General features: G+C 36.6%; 1 protein-coding gene across 24 annotated transcripts in view; it reads left to right on the forward strand.

Annotated features, from left to right (window-relative positions):
- Positions 1–284: 284 nt before the first annotated feature.
- DLG1 (discs large MAGUK scaffold protein 1) overlaps positions 285–22,596 on the forward strand; it is a 261,892-nt gene continuing 239,580 nt past the window's right edge. For 10 of the 24 annotated variants that reach the window (XM_036243176.1, XM_036243174.1, XM_036243181.1 and 7 more), the window contains exons 1-4: positions 1,020–1,089; positions 1,213–1,262; positions 1,942–2,073; positions 16,967–17,133. In XM_036243176.1, the coding sequence (XP_036099069.1) occupies positions 1,244–1,262; positions 1,942–2,073; positions 16,967–17,133 (318 nt within the window). In that variant the 5' untranslated portion in view covers positions 1,020–1,089; positions 1,213–1,243. Of the gene's footprint in view, positions 749–1,018; positions 1,090–1,212; positions 1,263–1,941; positions 2,074–11,731; positions 11,754–16,966; positions 17,134–22,596 lie in introns of those variants that run through there. The other 14 variants (XM_036243175.1, XM_036243180.1, XM_036243182.1 and 11 more) reach the window with 7 other exon arrangements.

Genomic DNA, 22,596 nt, shown 5'->3' on the forward strand with positions numbered 1-22,596 from the left:
GGGCGAGGTAAAGGCGGGCTCTTCCAGGGCACCCCGGACCACCTGTAGAGTGTGTGTGTCAACCCCTTTGTCCTCGGAGCCCCTTCGGTGGTCGCCCCTTTAAGCAAGGCGGCTCACTTGCTGCTCCCGGGGTCTGCCTGGCCGCTCCCCAGTCCCCTCCCGGCCCTCCGCTCTCTTCCAACCCAAAGGTAGCGCGGAGAGCCCGGGGCTCGGCGCGAGCCGCCTCCTCACTTCCCATTGGCTGAGGGCTGCGGGAAAGCGGTCACGTGGGGGCGCGGCAGTCTAGCTTCGGGGCCGCCATCTTGGCGGAAAGTTTGGGGGGAGAGCGGTTGGGGGTGCGGAAAGAGGCGAGGTTCCGGGGGTGGGACGGCTAGGAGGGGCGAGGGCGATCGGGCTAGCGGGCCGCGGCGAGTGAGGAGGCGGCGGCCGAGGAGGAGGAAGAGGCAGCAGGGGTGCGGCCGCCGAGGGGAGCTCCTCCCCCGTTCCCTCAACCCCCCTCAGCTGAGCTCCTCGAGCCCCGGGCGGGGCGGGGGGACGTGGAGCGGGGCAGGGCGGGGGAGCCGCCTCGAGTGGGTCCGGGGCGCACCCCAGCTCCGAGCGCACGCCGCTCTCGGGAACTTTGTGGCGGCGCCGCAGGTGTGGGGGCCCGCGGAGGTGTGCATGTGGGGCGCGAGGGCGTCGCGGAGAGCGGCCGCTGCCCTGTCCAGCCCCTGCTGGAGTAGCCCAGAGGAAGCCAGCAAGGAGAAAGGCAAGAGAGAGGAGGGGGCCCGGGCATGGCGGGGTGAGCAACCCAGCTGGTCCCTTTCTCGGAGCGCTTTCCAGCCGCTGCTGGCTAAGGAACTAAGGGTCCGAGCGCCCCCCCCCCCAATAGCTGGGCGGGGAGTGTGCATAATTATGCCGGGGGAGGGGTAGCCTCAGGTCTAGGCATTTAGTGCCTTTCCTTTGGGAAAGGGGGCAGCTTTCGAGAATTTGGAAGCCGACTTCTGTCTGCTCTGATGTTGCAGAGGTGTCACCCTCTAGGTAAACGCTTTCTAGATTGACACTGCTGGGTTTGGAGGTTCTGCCCTTCACTTGGCAAAACTTTGCCAGGTGGGTTTTTCAAATAGGGCCCTGAGCTTTTCGGTTTGAGATTTCAGGGAAAATGCTAGTTGTTTAACCACGATTCTGTTCTCTTCTTTAGTTCTGTTTCCTTTCTGTTTTATGTTTTTAAAGGTGTGTGCCCTCTTCCTGATTCTGGAGAAAAATGCCGGTCCGGAAACAAGGTGAGAATTTGTTTTAGAACTCTTGTGGATGTCACTTGCTTTTCTGTGTGTCTGTTTTCTGATTGCTGTGTCTTACAAATGTTTGTGTAATCCTAGTGAGACAGCACAGTCCTATCCTTACTACTTAGGGAATCTAAACTTCACATCATTCAGAAGATGGAAACATCTATATGTTTGTCAAACTTTTTTCTTTGACATCTCTAGTCAGTGGAGAGGCAGTTACTTTTCCCCCTCTGAAACGTCTTTTTAAAAACTCTGAATTGGTGTTTCAGTATTTCACATTATCATTCTTACTAAACATAATTTGTGAGCAAAGCGGGTTACTAGTTAAGAGCTAATATTTTGAAACAGTTAATATTTGGATTATAATGACAAATTATAGATAATCTGCTTCTGCATATCAGATCTGAAACTGTGTTGCTAATACTTTGATCAAAATGATCTTTTATTGTGGTAGACCATAAAACTACTCACCTTCCTCCTTTTTCTACTGTGACATATATTTAAAGTTTTTTGGCTCATTCTAGGGAATAGGGGTGTGCATGAACATAGTAGCATCAATTGACCAGGAGAATGTGGGAACTGTGTAGATATCTTGCAGAATTATTTACTGCATAGCTAGTGTGTAATACTTTCTTGTAAACATATAATTTTAAGCAGACTTTATATTTCTTCTCAGATACCCGGAGAGCATTGCAACTTTTGGAAGAGTATCGTTCGAAGCTAAGCCAAACTGAAGACAGACAGCTCAGAAGTTCCATAGAACGGGTTATTAACATATTTCAGAGCAACCTCTTTCAGGCTTTAATAGGTGGGAATTAAAACTTTATTTGTGACCATATGTGTCAGCTAGGCTTAATGCTTCTTTGAATTCATTTATTTTAAACTTAAAAAAGTGATATACTTGGTTCTCTTTGAGGCATTCAGTAATTTGAATATCCAGTGAGCTATGTATTTCAAAAAGCCAGTATTCTTTCCAAAAATATCTAAGAAAACCTTTTAATATGATTATTTCGGTGGTCTTTGAAAACAGTTTTCATATCCTAGCATTAACTATTAAAAGAGGGTGTAGTTGCAAAAATGTTTCAAGACCCTAAAGGTAACAACTAACTGTTAGTTTTCTATATTTGACCTGTTATTTCTCTGGAGTCCTTGAAAATGTTTGAAGAGTTCTGTTATGTTTAAGAACATTCGTTCACCTTAACATAGACCTCTGTTTAAACTTGGCATTAATGGAGTCAGAATTTTAGACCTGGAAAATGGTCTTAGAGATGATCTTGTCCAGTCCTATTTTACAGGCAAAAAAATGAAACAGAATTTTATTCTTAACTGTAACTTAATTTTGAAGTGCTGCATTGTTTTAAAGGAGAACTGGACAAATGAAGAGTTTTGAATTCTATCCTGATACTGCTATTAATTGAATTATGTAACCTTTTTTAGACACTATATTAGCTGTAGAATGTGAGTGCAATGGAATGATGGTTTTTAAGCCCCCCCTCCTTTTTTTAAGTAGCTAAATTCTTTTTTTTTTTTTAATCTTCACCCGAGGACATTTTTTTTTTTATTAATTAATTTTTGTTACAGATGTTTCTCCTTTTTCCCCCACTGATTCCCACCTCCCCCTCCCTCCCTGCCCTTTCCCCAGATTATTGTACATGTCCACTGTTCATGCATACATGCATATAAGTTCTGTGGTTTATCTCTCTCCCACCATCCCCCTCTTTAGGGGATTGTCAGTCTGTACCCCGCTTCCATGTCCCTGGGACTACCCCATTCCTCAGACTGTTATGTTCATTATATTCCACAAATAACCGAGGACATTTTTGCATTTATGTTCAGATAGAGTGGGAGGGAAAGAAGGAGGAAGAGAGAGAGAGAAACATCGATGTGAGAGAGGGACACATTGAGTAGTTGCCACCCACATGACCCCAACTGGGGTTGCGGACAAACTGCAACCGAGGTATGTGCCCTTAGCGGAAACCGAACCTGGGACTCTCTGGTCCACGCGTCAGTGCTCTAACTGCTGAGCCAAACAGGCCAGGGCAGTAGCTAGATCCTTTTTTAAAACAAAATCTTATATTTTGTAAACAACCCCCAATATATAAAACAAGGTGATCTGTCTCTGGCCCTTTCTTCCAGTTACCTTGAAAAGTTTGCAAATCACTGAACTAGAAAATGTGTCCTTCCAATTCTAAGAATGAAATTTTTTTTATTAGTCATTGACTATATAACATATTAAAATAAGATGTATATTTTATTGCATTATCGTTATTTTCTCAATAACTTCCCAGTAAATATGGCCTTACATTTCATCTGTTACTAGAGTAACTTTTTATATGATTTGAGGTCCACCTTCAAGTTAGTACTCTGTGAAATAACTTATTGGTAAATTGATATTTTCTGCTAAATTTATTTTAGATTTAAAGATGATTTTAAAGACCACTTAATATACCTGAATTATGTCTATAATTTAACATTATTATAAACTTAAGCCTGTAACCCATCTTCAAAAATTATCAACATTTTGCCTTTTTTTACAGACATTTTTTACATTTGAATTTCTAAGCTCTGATGTTTAAGGTCCAAATGAATGATCAAATTGGATTCTTCTGAAAAAAAAAAAAAGGAAGGGAAAAATAATTTTTAGTTTGCTGTTTGTGTTTTTTTTCCTTTATTGAATTTAGAGAGAGGAAGGTGGAGAGAGAGAGAGAGAAACATTGATGAGAGAGAACATTGACTGGCCACTCCCCACATGCCCCCCACTGGGGATTTGGCTCACAACCTGGGCATGTGCCCTGACTGGGGAATTGAACCGGTGACCTCTTGGTGCATGGGTCAGCGCTCAACCACTGAGCCACACTGACCAGGCAGTTATTTGTTTTTTTTAAACCAACATTAAACCCAGGAATATTTTATTTAGTAGGGTCACTGTTTAGAAAAAAATAGTATGATTGTTAAGTCCTCATTTACATATAGATGTAGACATAGATAGATGCAATCTTCCTTTGTGTGAAACCTGCAATTTAAGAAAATTAATTGGTTAGGGAAATAACCAAACCATCTATGCTTGGATTTCTCTAGACTGGAGATAGATTTGCTATGTTTGTGGGAATATTTTTCTTTCTTCTTTTTTTTTTTTTTTTTTTTTTTAACATAATCTGCCTTGCCTGTTTTGGGTGTGTTTATTCTTATACATAATTGAATTATGATAGAGTTAGTTTCCTAATTATTAAGTTTATATATATGAATCTTTGTCCTGCATAATTTCATTGCCTGTGAATTTACTTTGATATTTGGATTTACTTCTATTTTAATATTTTATGGGATGTGGTATCAGATTTTGGTGTAAGGAAAGTAACAGATTTTAGGAATTTTGAAACAGATAAATTTAGTAGAGGTTTTTGTGTGTTTACATCCTGTAATTGACTTGTGGGCACTACTAAGTATATGCATTCTTTTCTGTTTGCTGAATTTGGGTTACTTTTTCCAGGCTCTGAAAATATTTAGGTCAATAAGATTTTTGTTTTCCTCTGCACTTGCACCCTTTTTTTTTTGAAGCAGTGTGATAATATACATTACCCCCTGTAAGTCACCCTAAACTAAACCAGAATCCATTGAAAATTCTTGGATTAACTGTTTTTTTCTTTAGTAGGTGGCACTCTGTCCTCTGAGCTGGTACCCATGGACCATTGGATTAAAGGAGACATGGGTCTTGACCACCTGAGTCATTTGAAAATCATTTGGTGCTTAGATTCTTGACTTCCTAAGTTTGGAAATTATTTACTTAGGCTATAGCGAATTATCTAGTTATGTCTTTGGATTTGTAGTCTGCATCAGTTACTTATTTATTGAGTCTATGAACCGGTAGTTTGAATCAACTGTTTTCATGCATTTTAAAAAGTTTGTGTGGGACTTGACTTGGGTTTTGGCATGATAGAGATTTTTATTTTTTTTACCCCTTCCTGTCTAGTTGATACATAGAATAGGTTTCTGGTACCTTGGGATTATTCAGAGGAATAAGCATGTACATATTGTATTATATCAATTATAAGATACCAATTTTTAAATATTTCAATATCTCTGAATTTGGGATGCATTTTATAACTGATGTATGTTGGCAGTGATTTTGCATTCTTTTTTTTTTATCCTTACCCGAGGATATTTTTCCATTTTTTGTACAGATAGAGTGGGGGGGAGAGAGAAGAAGGGAGAGAGAGAGAGAAACATCGATGTGAAGGGACACATCTAGTGGCTGCCACCCGCACGACCAACCAGGGCCGGGGACAAACTGCAACCGAAGTACGTGCCCTTAGCGGGAACCGAACCCGGGTCTCTCCAGACCGCAGGCTGACGCTCTAACCGCTGAGCCAAACTGGCCAGGGCTGATTTTGCATTCTTAGTGGCACATGAAATAAAGGTGCATCTTCTGATTTATGTCTTCAATATCAGTATCCTCAATTCAGTGAAATGTGACGATCATTGTTCTAACTCTTAGCTTGATAAAAATTATTGAAAACAGAAAAATTTTTATTAACTTTTTAAATATGTTTTTATTGGTGTTTTAGAGAGAGCAATAGAAACATCAATGTGAGAGAGAAACATCTATCAGCTGCCTCCTGTATGCCTCCTACCAGGGATTGAGCCCGAAACCTGGGCATGTGCCCTGACCGGAAATCAAACCAGGACCTCTCAGTCTGTGGGACAATACTCAATCCACTGAGCCACACCAACCAGGCTTTATTAACTTTTGAGTTTGAGCTAAGTTGTTTCTTTAGAGTGGAATATTTAAAGTTATATCTAAAAAAAAAAATTATGAGCTATACATTTGTTTAAAATTTATTCCCAAAACATCTGGTGATTATTTTTGTATAAATATGAGCTAAAGTCTGCCTAATTTTAATCCCTGATTTAGATGAGAGCAACTTGAAAACCCAATATATTTGATTTTGTATTCTTATATTTTTATACTTTATTTGAAAATTGTGTAAGTAAAGTAGACTGGATGTGGTTTCATTATAGTCAGAATAGTCCAATTCAAGTCCATAATCCATAGTGGTTTGAGGTAATTTCTGATGCTTAGGTTTGTCTGGGATTTGAGATGAGTTTGATAGTCCTCAGATTGCATACCAGTGTAGACCCCTGGGGTTACTTATGGGATAAGAGAACTTACCTGCTTTTCTATTTTTGGGATAAGAGAACTTACCTGCTTTCCTTGTGCACAGGAAAAAAATTTGGACTAAGTTGAGTCATATGATTTATATATTTTGTCTGCAATATATAGCAAGCTTATTGTAAAGCAATGTTTTATTTTAATTTTGAAGATATTTGAAAATGAAGATGGATTATGTAATAAGTGTCCATTTCTGAGATTTTTTTTTTTAGCTCCTAGGTCATTTGTTGCTATTTCCATTAACTAATAGTTTCATTAGCCCTTGTAAACATGGTAAAGGACTGTTAGGTTTGTTGTATGGGGTTTCACAGTATGCTTCTTTTTTTATAATTGTAAAAAAACAAAACTTACCAGTTTAACCATTTTTAATTGATTGATTGATTGATTGATTGATTGATTTTGGTACGTGCCCCTAGTGGGAACCAAACCCGGGACTCTCTGATCCACAGGCCTACGCTCCAACCTCTGAGCCAAACAGGCCAGGGCCAGCTTAACCATTTTTAAATGTGTAGTTTAGTATTGTTAAGTATATTCACACTGTTGTGATGAAACAATTCAGAACTTTTTCATCTGGCAAAACTGAAACCCTATACATTAGACAGCTGTTCTCCTCTTCCTCCCCCAAACCCCAGGTAAAACCACCATTCTACTTTCTATCTGTATGATTTGACTACTATAAATACCTCATATAAAGTGAATCATATATACAGTATTGGTCTTTTTGTCACTGCTTATTTCACTTAGTATAATGTCCTCAGGGTTAATCCATGTTGTAGTATGTGAGAAGACTACCTTCCTTTTTAAGGCTGAGTAAATCGTTAGCATGTATATACCACATTTTTATTTATCCATTCATCCACTGATGGACATTTGGGTTGTTTCCACTTCTTGGCTATTGTGAATATTGCTGCTGTGAATGTGGGTATGCAAATATCTCTTTGAGGCCTGCTTTCAATTCTTTTGGATATATATATGCAGAAGTGGGATTTCAGGATCATATGATAGATATAATTTTAATTATGTGAGGAACTGTCATACTATTTTTCATAGAAGGCATCCTAATGGATATCCGAATATGACTATTATAAGTGTGTTTAAAAATTAATAATGGCTAACATTTATTGAGCACTGTTTATGTACATAATACAAGTATTTACTTAATTATAATCCCATGAGGTATATATTCAACTATGAGATGATAATACCATTTTATAAATTAGAAAACTGAGGCACTGAGAAATGACGTCTTTTGCCCAAGGATGCTAAATTGTGGAGCCAGAAATTGAACTCAGCTAATTCAGAGCCTCTCCTCACTGTCAACTATTAGGATATTCGTTATCATAAGTTGAATATTTTAATGTGATAAAGAACACTGTCAATAATTGTGTTTAACATAGATGTTTATAGGGTCAGTGGTATTTTTTTAAAAAGGTGAATGTTATGATGGACTTTATGTATTTTGAATAGCATATTTAACTTAGTAATCAAAGGGTAAACTTCCAGCTATAACGGTAAAATGTCAGAATTTCTTAGATTTTTTTTTGACTTATTGGTTCCAGTGATGTTATAGTTTAGTCTGTTGCTAACTGTGCGTGCGTGTGTGTGTGTGTGTGTGTGTATATGAGAGAGAGAGACTTTGAAGGCTATGTTTGAGAAAGGAAAACATAACAGGATCTGGATTGACTATTAACTAACATTTTATGGAATTGGAGGAAAAATTTTTGAAGTTTTTAATTGGTGGTTTTGATTGAATTAGATTATTTACTAGTTTCATTTACTACTGTTCTGAAGCAGTGTTTTGATTATGTTGAATATGGTTGGATTCTCTTTAGAACCTTTTAATTACAGAGCTGGAAAAGCATCTATAAATATTTCTTTTAGTTTAAGCTATTTCATCCATGTCGGGTCAAATTTTCCCTTTTCTAATTATTTTTTCAGTACACTATCCAGTTTAGGACTAGGTATTGCATTTAGTTTTCATGTCTTTTTAGTTTCCTTTAATCTGGGTACATTTCAACAGTCTTCCTTTGTCCTTTATGACATTGACATTTTTGAAGATCACAGTTCCCCATTGCTCTTAATTTTTTTTTTTTTTATCCTCACCCGAGGGCATTTTTTTGGCATTTGTCTTGAGATAAAGCGAGAGGGAGGTAGAAAGAAACATCTATGTGAGAGACACACACGAGTGGTTGCCACCTACACGACTCCAACCGGGGCGGGGAACAAACTGCAACCGAGGTACATGCCCTTAGTGGGAACCAAACCTGGGACTCTGCGATCCTCGGGCCAATGCTCTAACTGCTGAGCCAAACCAGCCAGGGCAATTTTTTAAAAATATGTTTTTACTGATTTTAGAGAGAGAGGAAGGGAGAGGGAGAGATAAAAATATCAATGAGAAACATTGATTGACTGCATGCTCCCCACTGGGGATGGAGCCCACAACCTGGGTCAATGCTCAACCAACTGAGCCACACCAGCTGGGCTGCTCTTTTTTTTTTTAATACCATTGTCCCTCCTCACTTCGTGCTTTGCGGCTTACGATAGAGTGAAGCCACAAGAAGAGCGAAGTGGCGAGGGACGACTGTATATAAATAAAGAATCCTACTTTGGGCATTTATTTATCATGGTAGAGTCTGGAACTGATTAACTGCGATAAATGCGGGCTGACTGTATATTGTTTCTCATTTTGGGTTTGTCTTATGTTTGCTCATGATTAGATTCAGGTTATTCTGTGGAGTTCTGTACATCCATAGGTACACATCTTCTGCCCTTCATTGATGATGTTAATTTTTTTTCTTTTTATCCTCACCTGAGGACATTTTTCCATTTTTTTATTCAGATAGAGCAGGAGGGAGAGAGAGGAAGAGAGAGAGAGAAACATCGACGTGAAAGGGACACATCGAGTAGCTGCCACCGCATGACCCAACCAGGGCCGGGGACAAACTGCAACCGAGATACATGCCCTTAGCGGGAACTGAACCCGGGTCTCTCTGGACTGCAGGCCAATGCTCTTAACTGCTGAGCCAAACCGGCCAGGGCGATGATGTTAATTTTGATCACTCAATTAAGGTGTTATCTCATTACTCTATATAATTACTGTTTTTTTTCCCCTTGCATCTTATAAGCAGAATGTGGAGGAGACACCTGAACACTGTGAACATACCCTGCTTTTCAGCAAAATTTTCACCTACAATTTAGCATCCATTGATGATGCTTTCCTGAACCAGTTTTTTTAAGAAAATTTTTTTCTTTATTGATTTCTTTTTTAAAAGAGAGGGAGAGAGAGATAGAAACATCGGTGAGAGAGAACATCGATTGGCCGCCTCCTGCATGCCCCTCACTGGGGATTTGGCCCACAACCTGGGCATGTGCCCTGACCGGGAATTGAACCCGAGACCTTTTGGTGCATGGGTCGACGCTCAACCACTGAGCCACACCAGCCGGGCTGAACCAGTTTTACTATGTTAAAAATGACAGTTTTGTAATGGTAGCACTCCTCTACATTTTCCAGTTAACACTTGGCATCTTACTGTAATTGGGAACCCTTCTCCCCCATTTATTTCTTTATCAGTGTATCTATTTTCTTTCAATGGTTGGTAATTTATTACTATCCTTATTGTTGGTTTTCAGATTTTCTCAGATTTATCTAATAGGAGCCCTTACAAGCTTGCTCTTTTGTCCTGTGACATGCCCCTATTTTTTTCTTTTTTAAAGTATTTTCTTTGGCATAATAAGACGTTCTAGGTGCTCGTGTACGTATACGGCCCCAGCCTTGGAATCAGCCATATCTGAGACACTCTGGTTCCTTTTGATACACACCTTGTTTTAGAGAATATGTATGTGAATACCCTAATTTAGAAACGGGCTTGACGTTTTTTCTGTTTTTAGCGTGTGAAATACAATTTTTAATACATTTAAGTTTTATATGATATTCTTTTCTCTTTGGGGGTCTAAATGACTATTTAAATGTACATTGGCTCAGAAGAAAACAGTGAATATGTGCTTGAGTAGCTTTGACTGTTGTCTAATTTAGTTAATAAAAACATTGTATTTGCTTTTAGTCAATTAACTGATACAATTTTTTTCCCTCTGGAATGGCAGGGTTATGTTTCAGTGTTTATTCTGCCTTCTCTCCTCCTTCCATAGGGTGAATATCCTTTAAGAGTGTTGTTCTTTGTGTGTACACACACACACACACACACACACACTCACTCTCTCTCTCTCTCTCTCTCTCTCTCTTTCTCTCTTTCATTTTGCAAAGCAAATTCCCTGCACAAGTAAAATAGAATTGTTTCTTTCATGGGAATTGATATTTAAAATCAATGTGAAAGGTGAAAAATCACATCAGATTAAAATTATCCTTGAAAATCCTTCAGGAATTTAACACAGTCTCTCATTAACTACAATACAGTTGTTTTTTTCTCTAGTGGAAAGAAATCATTGTTTCTTCAGTGGAGCAACAGATGAAGTAGTTAGCTCTTATACTGAAAGCTCATAATTCTAGAATCACACTCGGCACGGTAAGATACACAGAGGTACTTACATTATGAAAGGCACATGAAAATGGACACTATCTGAGGGAACAGTCTTCTCTCTCCTAATTTCTTGTGACATTCACTTACTGGGTGGTCTGTTAGGTAGACTTGTCCCTTTTTTTTTGGCAGAGGGAGGTGCTATAGTTGAATTTGCCTAAGTGCATGTTAAGTGTGACTTTACATATTAACTATTTCTATGCCACAAAATTTATTATTTGATGTCTTTCCATTTCAGTAGATTTGTACCATTTTAAATGACTTTGTATAGATTTACATTGTATAGATTTACTGTAGTTTTATTAATGATATCCTAGGAGCATTTAGACATATAATTTTTTAAAATTATAGACAACATTGCTTTTGTATATGCTTTTCTATAGCCTTTATTATATCCTTTGGATCAATTCTTAGAAACGAATTGCTTGGTAAAAGGGGATTTGCATTTTTTAAAGGCTTTTGATGTAATTTGTTAAATTACCCTTAGAAATGTTTTATCAGTTAAATTTTTTAGGCAGTATATGGAAGAATGACGAATTCACTATACCTTAAACAATATGGAGTATTATTCGTCTTTTTAATATTTACTAATCTGATATGTAGAATATATAGTTAGTGATTTTGATGTTTTATTGTGTGTTTCTTTGATTAAAGAAATAACCAGCGATGTAAGAATTTTCTTGCATAGTTGTTTAATTATTTGTTCATGTCATTTGCCCCTTTCATCATCTTTTTTCCCTTTTTTCTTAGAAGTATAAAATCGGTTAGAGATATTAACTCTGCCTGCATGTAAGTTGCAACTAGCTTCTCTTGCTTGTCATTTGTTTTCATTTTTATTATTATTTTTTCTTTATTGATTTTTTTAGAGAGTGATAAAGGGAGAGGGAGAGAGAGAGAGAGAGAGAAACATTGATGAGAGAGAACATCAATTGGCCACCTGCATGCCCCCCACCAAGGATCTGGCCCACAACCTGGGCATGTGCCCTGACCGGAAATTGAACCAGTGTCCTCTTGGTTCATGTGTCGATGCTCAATCACTGAGCCACACCGGCTGGGCTGTTTTTAAACTTTTATTAAAAAAACACATAGGTGTGTCTATATATGGTTAGATTTACCAATTTTAGTGTGTGTGTGTGTGTGTGTGTGTGTGTGTGTGCTTTCTGCTCTTGGTACCATGCTTAGAAAGGCTTTCCTATCCCTAAGATAAATAAAACCATTAACTATATTTAAATTATTTCATGGCTTCTGTTTTTAACATTAAAATCTTTAATAGATTAGAAATTATTATTTTTTTTGTCTCCACCTGATGTTATGTTTTGTTTTCATTGATTTTACAGAGAGATAAAAAGAAAGAAACATTGATTGGTTGCCTTCTGTACACACCCTGACCTTGGATCAAACCTGCAACCTACGTATGTGCTCTGACCATAAATTGAACCCAGAACCTTTCAGTGCACAGGATGATGCTCCAACCAACTGAGCCACACTAGCCAGGGCTAGATTGGAAATTTTTTTGAAATGAAGTATGAGATTGCTTTTTAAAATAAAATTTGTTACTTATTATGCTCCTTTGTACATTTTCTTAAACTATTAGACTTTAGTTTTCTCAGCAGTTTTAAGTTTGAAGAAAAATTGAAAGTACAGAGTTCCCATTTCATCACCACCCCCCTCCCGTTTCCCCTATTATTAACATCTTACAGTATATTAATATCTTGTGGTATATTTGTTACAGTTGACAACCAATATTAATATATTGTTATTGACTACAGTTCATAATTTACATTAGGGTTTACTCTTTGTGTTATACATTGATAAACTTGACATACACATTTGTTGCTTTAATACATGTATCCACTATTATGTATCATACAGAATAGTTTTACTGCCCTAAAAATCTCTTGTGTTCTACTTGTTCATTTCTTCCTTTCTCCCCCAGAATCCCTGGCAACCAATGATCTTTTTATTGCCTCCATAGTTTTGCTTTTCAGATTGGCTTCTTTAACTTAGCAACATGCATTTAAGGTTTCTCTATGTTTTTTTCATGGCTTTGTAGCTCATGTCTTTTTATTTTTAAAGAATATTTATAAGAGCTGTTTTAGGTTCACAGCAAAATTGAGAGAAAGTTATAGAGAGTCCCTATATACTCCCTGCACCCACACATATATAGGCTTCCCCATTATCAAATTCCCCCACCAGATGGTACATTTGTGATAGTGGATGAATATCCACGGGCACATCGTTATTACCCAAAGCCCATAGTTTACCTTACTGTTCACTCTGTTGTATATTTTATAGGTTTGGACAAATGTATAATGAAATGTGTCCACCATTATAGTATACAGAGTAGTTTCACTGCTGTAAAAATCCTCTGTACTCCACTTGTTCATCCCTCTCCTACTCCAACCCCTAACAGTCACTGATCTTTTTTTATTGTCTCCGTAGTTCTGCCTTTTTCAGAATGTCATGTAGTTGGAATCACACAGCATATAGCTTTTTCAGATTGGCTTCTTTCTCTTAGTAATACGCATTTAAGGTTCCTTTTTCCTTACCCCACTTGGAGGATATTTCTGGAATTCTGTACTTATCTTCCTCCCAGTGTTTGCTGACTTTGAATTCTAGCAAGAAAATAAAAGTAAATGAAACCTTTTTACTTCAAAGTTAATGTTACTTAGATTTGGAGACTTCTGAAATACGTAATCTGAAAGATTTCAAAAAATTTATTTTTTGGTAATAGGAATGATTCTCCTCTGTCCCATGGGACTAATTGCTTGTGTTCATGTTTAATTTTTGAGCACTTTTTTTTTTTTATTGTAGCTTCGTGACCTTATAATTTAGATCTCTGTTCAGGAACTATACTTGTGGGAAAAAGTGAAGAATGAGTGTGATAAAACTGATCTAGTAAGCTCAACAAAATTAATGTTTTTAATTATGAGTTACCTAAAGGTAGTTTTCTCTATTACTTGTTTTAGCATCCTGCATTTTCTTGTTTTCTCTTCATGTTTGCTGTACTGCATCATTTTCAAAGGAAATAATTTTTTTTTCAGGGTAGTAGATAAAATGTAATCAGTCATTTAAATTGTATGTCTGGTATATATCTAGGTAAGCTATATAGATTTTCAGATGAGTATGATATTACTCTTGTCTATTAAATGGCAATCATTTTGACCACTCTTGTATTCTACCATTTTCTTTACATTTTCATATTTAAGATTTAAGTTTAGAATAAAATGTTTGCATAGATTTATTGAAGGACTCTGTTATTTTACACTGGTCAGTAAATTTGGCAATTCCTGATAAAATAGTATTGAGACGTGTGACTATTAAAACATTATTTTGCTGTGGTTACATTTTCTTTTCATAGTATATATATTTTAATATAACTATGAGTAGCTTTTCTTATTGACATTGGATATTGAAACATATATATAACGATTTACATAAGCCAGAATTGAGAAATTTTCATTGTCTATCGAAGAGTGGTTAATTTAATTTTCAAATTTTTGAAATTAAATTTAAAATAAATGTATGTTTAAGTGTTTTATATGGAGAAACTTCAGGTGTTATATAATTTCTTCCTAAATTTTCAATAATCTCCCAAAGACATTATTGTTTTATCTTTCCATTATTTTATTCCTCTTCCAAAACATATTCACTCTATTAGTATTCATTGAATGTTGTAAATGTTCAGAGTAAACTTACTTATTTTTTTTATTTTCATGAAGTTGATCTTTTGAGAATATAAATTTTCAGACTCTGGCATGTTAAGTAGATCTTCAGGAAATAGAAGAGATTGGGATTATGCTAGGATTTACCATGTTTGTCTTCTCTTTGATTTCTATTTGTGTAGTAACTTCTGTTTTACTTTAGGCTAGATATCTTATGGATCTCAGTGTTTTACACCCCAGTTTAGAAAAATGTAAAGTAGAAAGTAATATTTTGAATCCTAGAATGTTATTTTGTAAAAATACTTATCATGTCATAATGGTAATCTTTCTTTTTGGCTACATTTTTATAGTTGTGATCAGGGATATAATTCTCTTCTGACATAAAATGTAGGTTAACTATAAAGAACAAGAACTGCTGATAGCTTGGGAAATATAAAACTATAAATACTTTGGACTTACAAGTAAAGTTCACTCTATAAGTGCAATTTTTCCAGAAAGTGCCCTTTTTGATTAGGTGTACCCTGAGAAATTTTGACTGATACAACTGAATTAATTGTAATAGAGAAATTGTTTCTGAAGAAATGTTATGCTGCTCATCTTTATGGTCTTAGGACACCCTAAATGTGGAGAAGTGTGGTAGATAAATAAATTGTATAAACTATGGAATGTTAGTCAAGATGGGATATTGGTCAAGATTAAAGTACGTGTGTGTGTGTGTGTGTGTGTGTATCTTTTTAACGGAAAATGATAGCAACTGACAAACTGTCATATCAAAAAAGTAACAAACATATTTTGGTACTTCTGCAAATGGTTTTAGTTAACCAAGTATGGTGACTAATCTCTCTTTAAGTTGCATATTATCTGGCAATATTAGTTACCCTGAACCCAAGTAAGAAAGCTCAGACATTGCAGTTGGTTCCTATGTCTTTTTCATTTAGATAAAATTCTTGCTTTCAAACAGTTTTTCTCTATCATGACATTGACTTTCTACAGAAACCAGGCCAGCTTTCTTGTAGAATGTCCTCTTCCTGATTTGTTTTGTTGCTTGCTTTTCTGTCCTCTTTATTTCCTGTGAACTAGAAGTTGATTTGAAAGACTTGATTCAGGTTCAGGTTAAACATTTCTTGGTAAGAATACTTTATAGCTGATGCTCTGAATTTGAGTTTATTTATTTTTCATGATGGTTATGTGAACAGTTTAGTGATTTATAAATGCTTTCACATACAAGTTTTTCTAGTAATATTCTTGACATCCTTTGAAGTCGGTTGTTATTATCCTCATTGTGTAGACATTAGTTTTTATTTGCCCTTTACTTAGAAAGTTCTACAGTTTTACTGGTTATTAAAACTGAAAAGGGAGTTACTTTCTCTACTGTCTTAGCATGTTTTTAAAAGAGATAACTAATCTTACACTGAGAAACGAGAGGTAAAAATTATCCCATCTATTTATAGTTAATTTATAGCTATTGTGTATGATTCTTCTATAAAGGTTAATGCCCACCTTTGCTGATAATAATTTCCCTCATTTAAAAATATCAACTCAAAATTAAACCAGTAGGTGAATAAAGAATTAACTGTGGTAAATTAGTACGTAATAAACTACCATTCAAAGCTTCTGAGTAGCATGAATAATATACTTAATGTTAATATACTAAGTTGTTATAATTCCAGCTTCTACAGCGAAGTAACTTGATCTTCTATCCTGTACTACTATAAGTACTTCTATTGGTCAATAAACTAGTCAAAACTCTCTTAGAGTTTTGTCATACCTTTAAATGATTGTTTCTAAAATAATAGAAACTATTTAATTTAATTGTTTATAAATATTCAGACTAGAGATATCTAAAATTGCATCTAGTTTTTTTATTTTATTTTAACTTACTTTTTGTTTTGTTATACTTTGGTTAGAAGAGCAGTTAAAATCACTTGAGAGATTTATACTCCCAGCCTGGATATTGGTGGTACAACGATATAAAAAATTAGTAGTGAATTATGTATGCAGAATTTACAATAATATTAGCTGCTTATTATGTGCCATTGTGCACTTTACATGTATAATTCAGTCCTTGTAACAATTCATAATGTTAAGAGGCAAGTTATCAGAAGTTAAGTAACTTGCCTAAACATGTAGCTAATTGATGAAGGAGTAGGAATTTGAACTCAGCACTGACTTTAAAGTGTAAAAAGCCTATGAGAAAATATTTACTGTTTAAGTATGTTATAAGATTAGACTTTACTAATCTAGAGTAAAATTTTTGCTTTTGGGTTATGTTGTTTTAACAATGCATAGTTTAATTAGAAAATATATGCACTTTTTTTTTCCTTTCCTCACCTCTAGATATTCAAGAATTTTATGAAGTGACCTTACTGGATAATCCAAAATGTATAGATCGTTCAAAGCAGTCTGAACCAATACAGCCTCTGAATACTTGGGAAATTTCCAGCCTTCCAAGTACTTCTGTGACTTCAGAAACACTGCCAAGCAGCCTTAGCCCTGGTGTAGAGGTAAGATAAAAAGATTTTCCCTTAAACTGTTTTTCACTGATTACTTCATTGGGGCTACTAAGTTTTTCATTTTATTAAAGTGGAGACTTTGGCCCTGACCAGTTTTGCTCAGTGGTTAGAGCATTAGCCCATGGACTGAAGGGTCACAGGTTTGATTCCTGTTCAAGGGTATGTACTTAGGTTGTAGGTTGTAGGTTTGATCCCCAGCCTCGTTCGGGGTTGTGTGCGAGACAACCACTCAAGGTGTCTCTCTCTCTCCCCCTCTTTCCCTCCCTTCCTCTTTTTTAAAAAATCAATTGAAAAATATCCTCAGGGGAGGAGTAACAACAACAAAAAGGATGCTTTGGGAAATATCATTTTAAATGGAATAAAGACGATGGGATTAAAAATCTTTTTGAGCCCTGGCTGGTTTGGCTAAGTGGTTAGAGCATTGGCTCATGGGTTCGATTCCCAGTCAAGGACCACATACCTGGGTTGCGAGTTTGATCCCAGGCCCCAGTTGGGGTTGGGGGAGGTAGCCAATCAATGTGTCTCTCACATCAATGTTTTTCTCTCTCTCTACCTCCCTCCCTCCCTTCCCCTGTACCCCTCTTTCCTCCTTTTCCCTCCCTCCCTCCCTCCTTTCCACTGTATCTAAAAATCAATGGAAAAATATCCTTGGATGAGGATTAACAACAAAATGTTTTTTAAAAGAAAAGCTCAGAATCTCTGGTGCCCCTGTCTTAAAATGTGAATTGTTTGAGGTCTGAAACTGGCTTTAGACTATAAAAAAAATACTTTGCATGATAGACCTCAATGAGGCTGTAGATAGAAACTAGACTTTGAAAAGATGGCTTTGCTCTGGTAGTCTTTCTTAGAAACTGAATATGGTTTTGTAGTCCTGGGCAGTTTAGTTGCTACATTTATCCCAAGGATTTAGTTTATTGGCTTGAAAGGTTACATTATTAAAACTCACTAGAGACTGGTCAGTAAATTTAAAGGTCAGCAAGGGTTTCTATAATTAACACTGTTGAGTTTTCATAATATTCCTTTTTTTATATATATTGTTGCTGGTAGAGTTAGATATGACATAACAGAGATATGAAGCATTTTGTAATGAAGATTCTGTCTGAGAAACATTAGTCATTTGAAGGTGGTTGTCTGACTGAATGTGATTCTAATCCCTTCTAGTTAGTACTAGAGAAGTGCCTGGAAAATTGAATCAACTTTTGTTTGGTGAGTAATAAATCTGGAACAAGTAGTGATGGGCAGCAACCAGACAACCCTTTGATAATAAAGGAGACAGTTTCTCAGATTCTCATTTATGTTAAGTAACAAAACGGAATTTTAGAGCAAAAAAAGCAGGAAACATTTTGTCCCTCTTCTTCATTTTAAAGATGAGGAAACTAAGATCTAGAGAAAATAAATGACTTGACCCAGCTTATTCAGCTAGTTTGGGAAAGTCTACCTTTGGATTTCAGACCTCTTAAAACTCTTTGATAAGAGATTCTAGTGTAGTATTTTCTACGTATCCTTATTTTCTACTTTTATTATATTTTTCATCCCTTTGGATAATTTTAGTTTCTATTCCCTTTAGTTGTTATATCATTTATGCTTTTGATCGTCCATTTCAAATATATTTTTAATGTTAATCAGAAATACAATTTCTGTTTCACATTTATTGTGGTCATAGGTTAAAAAATTTGCTTATATTAGAAACATGTTAAATTTTAAGAGAACTTTCTTATTCTTTACCGATTTTTTTCTATTATTGGATTTATGTAGTTGAGCTCTGATTATAAAGCATAGAGTTCTTATAGTCCATTTGCCTATTTTTAGGTAATGACTGGCTCACCATCAGTAGAAATACATTTTTTTTAAAAAGTATCTTTTTATTTATTTTTTATTTTTATTTTTTCAGAGAGAGAAGAAGAGAGAGAGAGAGAGAGAGAACATTGATTGGCTGCCTCCTGCACACTCCCCACTGGGGACCGAGCCCACACCCAGGCGTGTGCCCTGACCGAGAATCAAACTGGGACCTCTCAGTCCATGCGGTGACGTTCAATCCACTGAGCCACACAGGTTGGGCAGTAGAAGTAAATTTTTATCAAGGTTAAATAAGTGAATGGTTCTGAAAGCAATTACTGAACATTTGGTCTACATGTACCTTTGTTTCTTCTATTTCTTCTGATGTAGTAAAATGAAAATACTATTTATTTCTAAAGTGATGTGATGATAGCCCATTTTCATATAACTTTTGTGTTTGGTATGGGTGTCCTTTACTTTGAACGTGTGTCTAGTGAGATGTTTGGATTAATATTTGCTCAATGTTAGTGGTTGTTTCTGGGTGCTGATGATTTTTTTCTTATTTATACTTTATTACTTTAAAAAAATAGTGTGTGCCATTTTTATTTTAAAAAAGAAAAATACTAAAGTGTGTTACTTCTAGAGATTGTAAGGAAGAATATTTGAAAGGAAGCAAGATACAAGTAGAAGTAAGAGGAAATTGCCTACTTTAATGAGAAATTCCAACAGAAAAAGGTGCACTATCCTGTCTTAGTCTTTTTAGGCTGCTGTAACAGAGTTCCATAGACTGGGTAGCTTATATAACACAAATTTATTTTTCACTGTTTTGGAGGCTGGGAATTCCAAGAGCAACTCACCAGCAGATTCAGTGTTTAGTGAGAGCCCACTTCCTGGTTCATAGATGGTCGCCCATTTTCTTACTGTGTCTCACATTGAGGAAAGGGTGACGGGAGCATTCTGGGTTCTCTTTTATAAGGATACTAATTCCATTCATGAAGGCTCCACCTTCATGACCTAATTACCTCCCCAAAACCCCACCTCATAATACCATCACATTGAGGCTTAGAATTTCAACGTGAATTTGAGGGTGGACAGTTAAATTCAGTCTATGGCGATCCTATTCCTGACAGTATAGTGCATTTATTTTATTATTATTACTATTGATTCTCACCTGAGGACATTTTTCCATTTCTCGTTCAGATAGAGTGGGAGGGAGGGAGAGAAGAGAAACATCGACGTGAAAGGGACACATCGAGTGGTTGCCACCTGCAGGACCCAACCAGGGCCGGGGACAAACTGCAACCGAGGTACGTGCCCTTAGTGGGAACCGAACCCGGGTCTCTCTGGACCGCAGGCCGACGCTCTAACTGCTGAGCCAAACTGGCCAGGGCAGTATAGTGCATTTAAAGTGGACCAAAGATTCAAAGCTAAAGAAAAAAGAGATTATAAAAATAAACTTTTAAATGATTTTTGGATAAGGAAAACTTTTCTAAGCATAACAAAGAAAACCCAGAAAAATTAAAAGAAAAGGTTAAGAATGTTGACTTTGTAGACTTTCTTTGTGGGCTTCACAAAGTTTGATTGTTTGAACTTTGATTGTAGAACTGCTGTATCTTGAAATATCAATTAACAAATGAGAAATGGGGGAAATTTGTGACATTTATGAAAAAGGCCTAATTTCCAACCCTCTCAGGAGAACTCTTACAGATCAGTAAGAAACAAAGCTAACAAACTAGAGAAGATAACATAAAGTACAAGAAAGCAAGTAAATTACTATCTAATTAAAACATTTAATTTGAATAATAGCAGAATACTCTAGAAAATAAGTTAACTTCCTTAGTGCTTTTTTGTCCTTTTTCAAAAAAGTTTCTTCAACTCTAGTATGTGTCTGTTGAATAATATTTCTGACTTTAACAGTTTAGTTTAAAAACAAATAAAATGACCCGACTGGTGTGGCTCAGTGGTTAAGTGTTGACCCATGCACCAAGAGGTTGCCAGTTTGATTCCTGGTCAGGGCACATGCCCAGGTTGTGGGCTCGATCCCCAGGATGCAGCCAACCTATGTTCTCTTTCTTCGATATTTCTGTCTCTTTCCTTCTTCCTCCCTCTCTCTCTAAAATCAATAAAGAAAAAAAAAATTATTAAAAACAAATAAAGTGTTAACTGTTTCCAAATAGAAAAAAAAAAGAAAAAAGCCAACATTCAATAAGAAAGTGACCAAAGAATGAGAATAGACTGTTTACAGGAAAATAAACACAAATGAGGTTGTTAGCCTATGAAGAGGTGCTCCGCCTCATTTAAAATAATGCAAATCTATAGTGAGAATACTTTAATTTGATTATCAAAGGTTAATTATAAATATGAGTAAACAGAAACTCGTATACTATTGTTAGGAGAATACAGTGGTGCAACCTTTTGGAAAGACAGCTTGTCAGTACCTATTCATATCCTTTGTTGTGGCATATGTTGCAAATGTACTCACACAAATTATTGATGTATATTAAACGATATATATATGCAAATTAATTGCAATATTATTTTTTATATTAGTAGAAACCAGGGGACAAATCTAAATAATTATCAATGAGAAACTGGATAAATACATTATGGTGTAGTCAGTTATTGCAATATATAATAGCACGCATAAAAATATCATCTGGCCCTGGCCGGTTTGGCTCAGCGGTTAGAGCGTCGGCCTGCGGTCCGGAGAGACCCGGGTTCGGTTCCCGCTAAGGGCACGTACCTCGGTTGTAGTTTGACCCCGGCCTTGGTTGGGTCGTACGGGTGGCAACCACTCGATGTGTCCCTTTCACGTCGATGTTTCTCTCTCTCTCCCTCCCATTCTGTCTGAACAAAATACCGAAAAATATCCTCAGGTGAGGATAAAAAAAATATATATATATATATATATCATCTGTATATCCACTATGTGTTATTAAATGATTGAAAGTGGGTTGCATATCAGCAGGTATAGTATAACTGTAAAAAAAAGTGAGAGGTTAGATATGTCTGGAAGAATATACACTTAGTCTGCTTTCAGTAATGTATTCTTGTTTTCATTTGTCACTGCTGTCTCCAGGCTCCCTGTTTCAACCCTTTGTAGTTCATCTTCAGGGGAAGAAAATTATCTGAATATGTAGGGAGGGCATCTCCTTTCATTTTTTAATTTTAATTTTTATTTTTTTGGTATGTGCCCCTAGCGGGAACTGAACCCAGGACTCTCTGGTCCACAGGCCGACACTCCAACCCCTGAACCAAACTGGCCAGGGCTCCTTTCCCTTTTTGACCTTGTAATTTAATGCTTTAAAATAGTTCAACTGCTTTAATTTTATATAGAGTTTTAGAAGCTAGTCGAGTTAAAAGCATATATTTAGTGTACGAGGTTTGATCTGAAGTCCTCTAACCATTGACTTAAAATTATTGAACTACTTTGTAATATTTGTACATAAAGGTGCACAAATCATAAATATATAGCTTGTACCCCTGAAAAGCCATATATATCCAAGGAAAGTAAAGGAAATAATTTATCTACTGGCACCAGTTCCCCTTCACTTTTGGGATGTGAATTTGTGGGTGTAGGGGATATGGTTTTCAGTTTTGTGGTTAACAGGAACGTCTCAAATGAGGAAGTGAGAGGATGAGAGATGGACAAGAGTCCAGAGGCACAAGGTGTTGCTA

Source organism: Molossus molossus, unplaced genomic scaffold (genome assembly GCF_014108415.1).
Source record: "Molossus molossus isolate mMolMol1 unplaced genomic scaffold, mMolMol1.p scaffold_m16_p_5, whole genome shotgun sequence".
NCBI classification, from domain to species: Eukaryota; Metazoa; Chordata; class Mammalia; order Chiroptera; family Molossidae; genus Molossus; species Molossus molossus.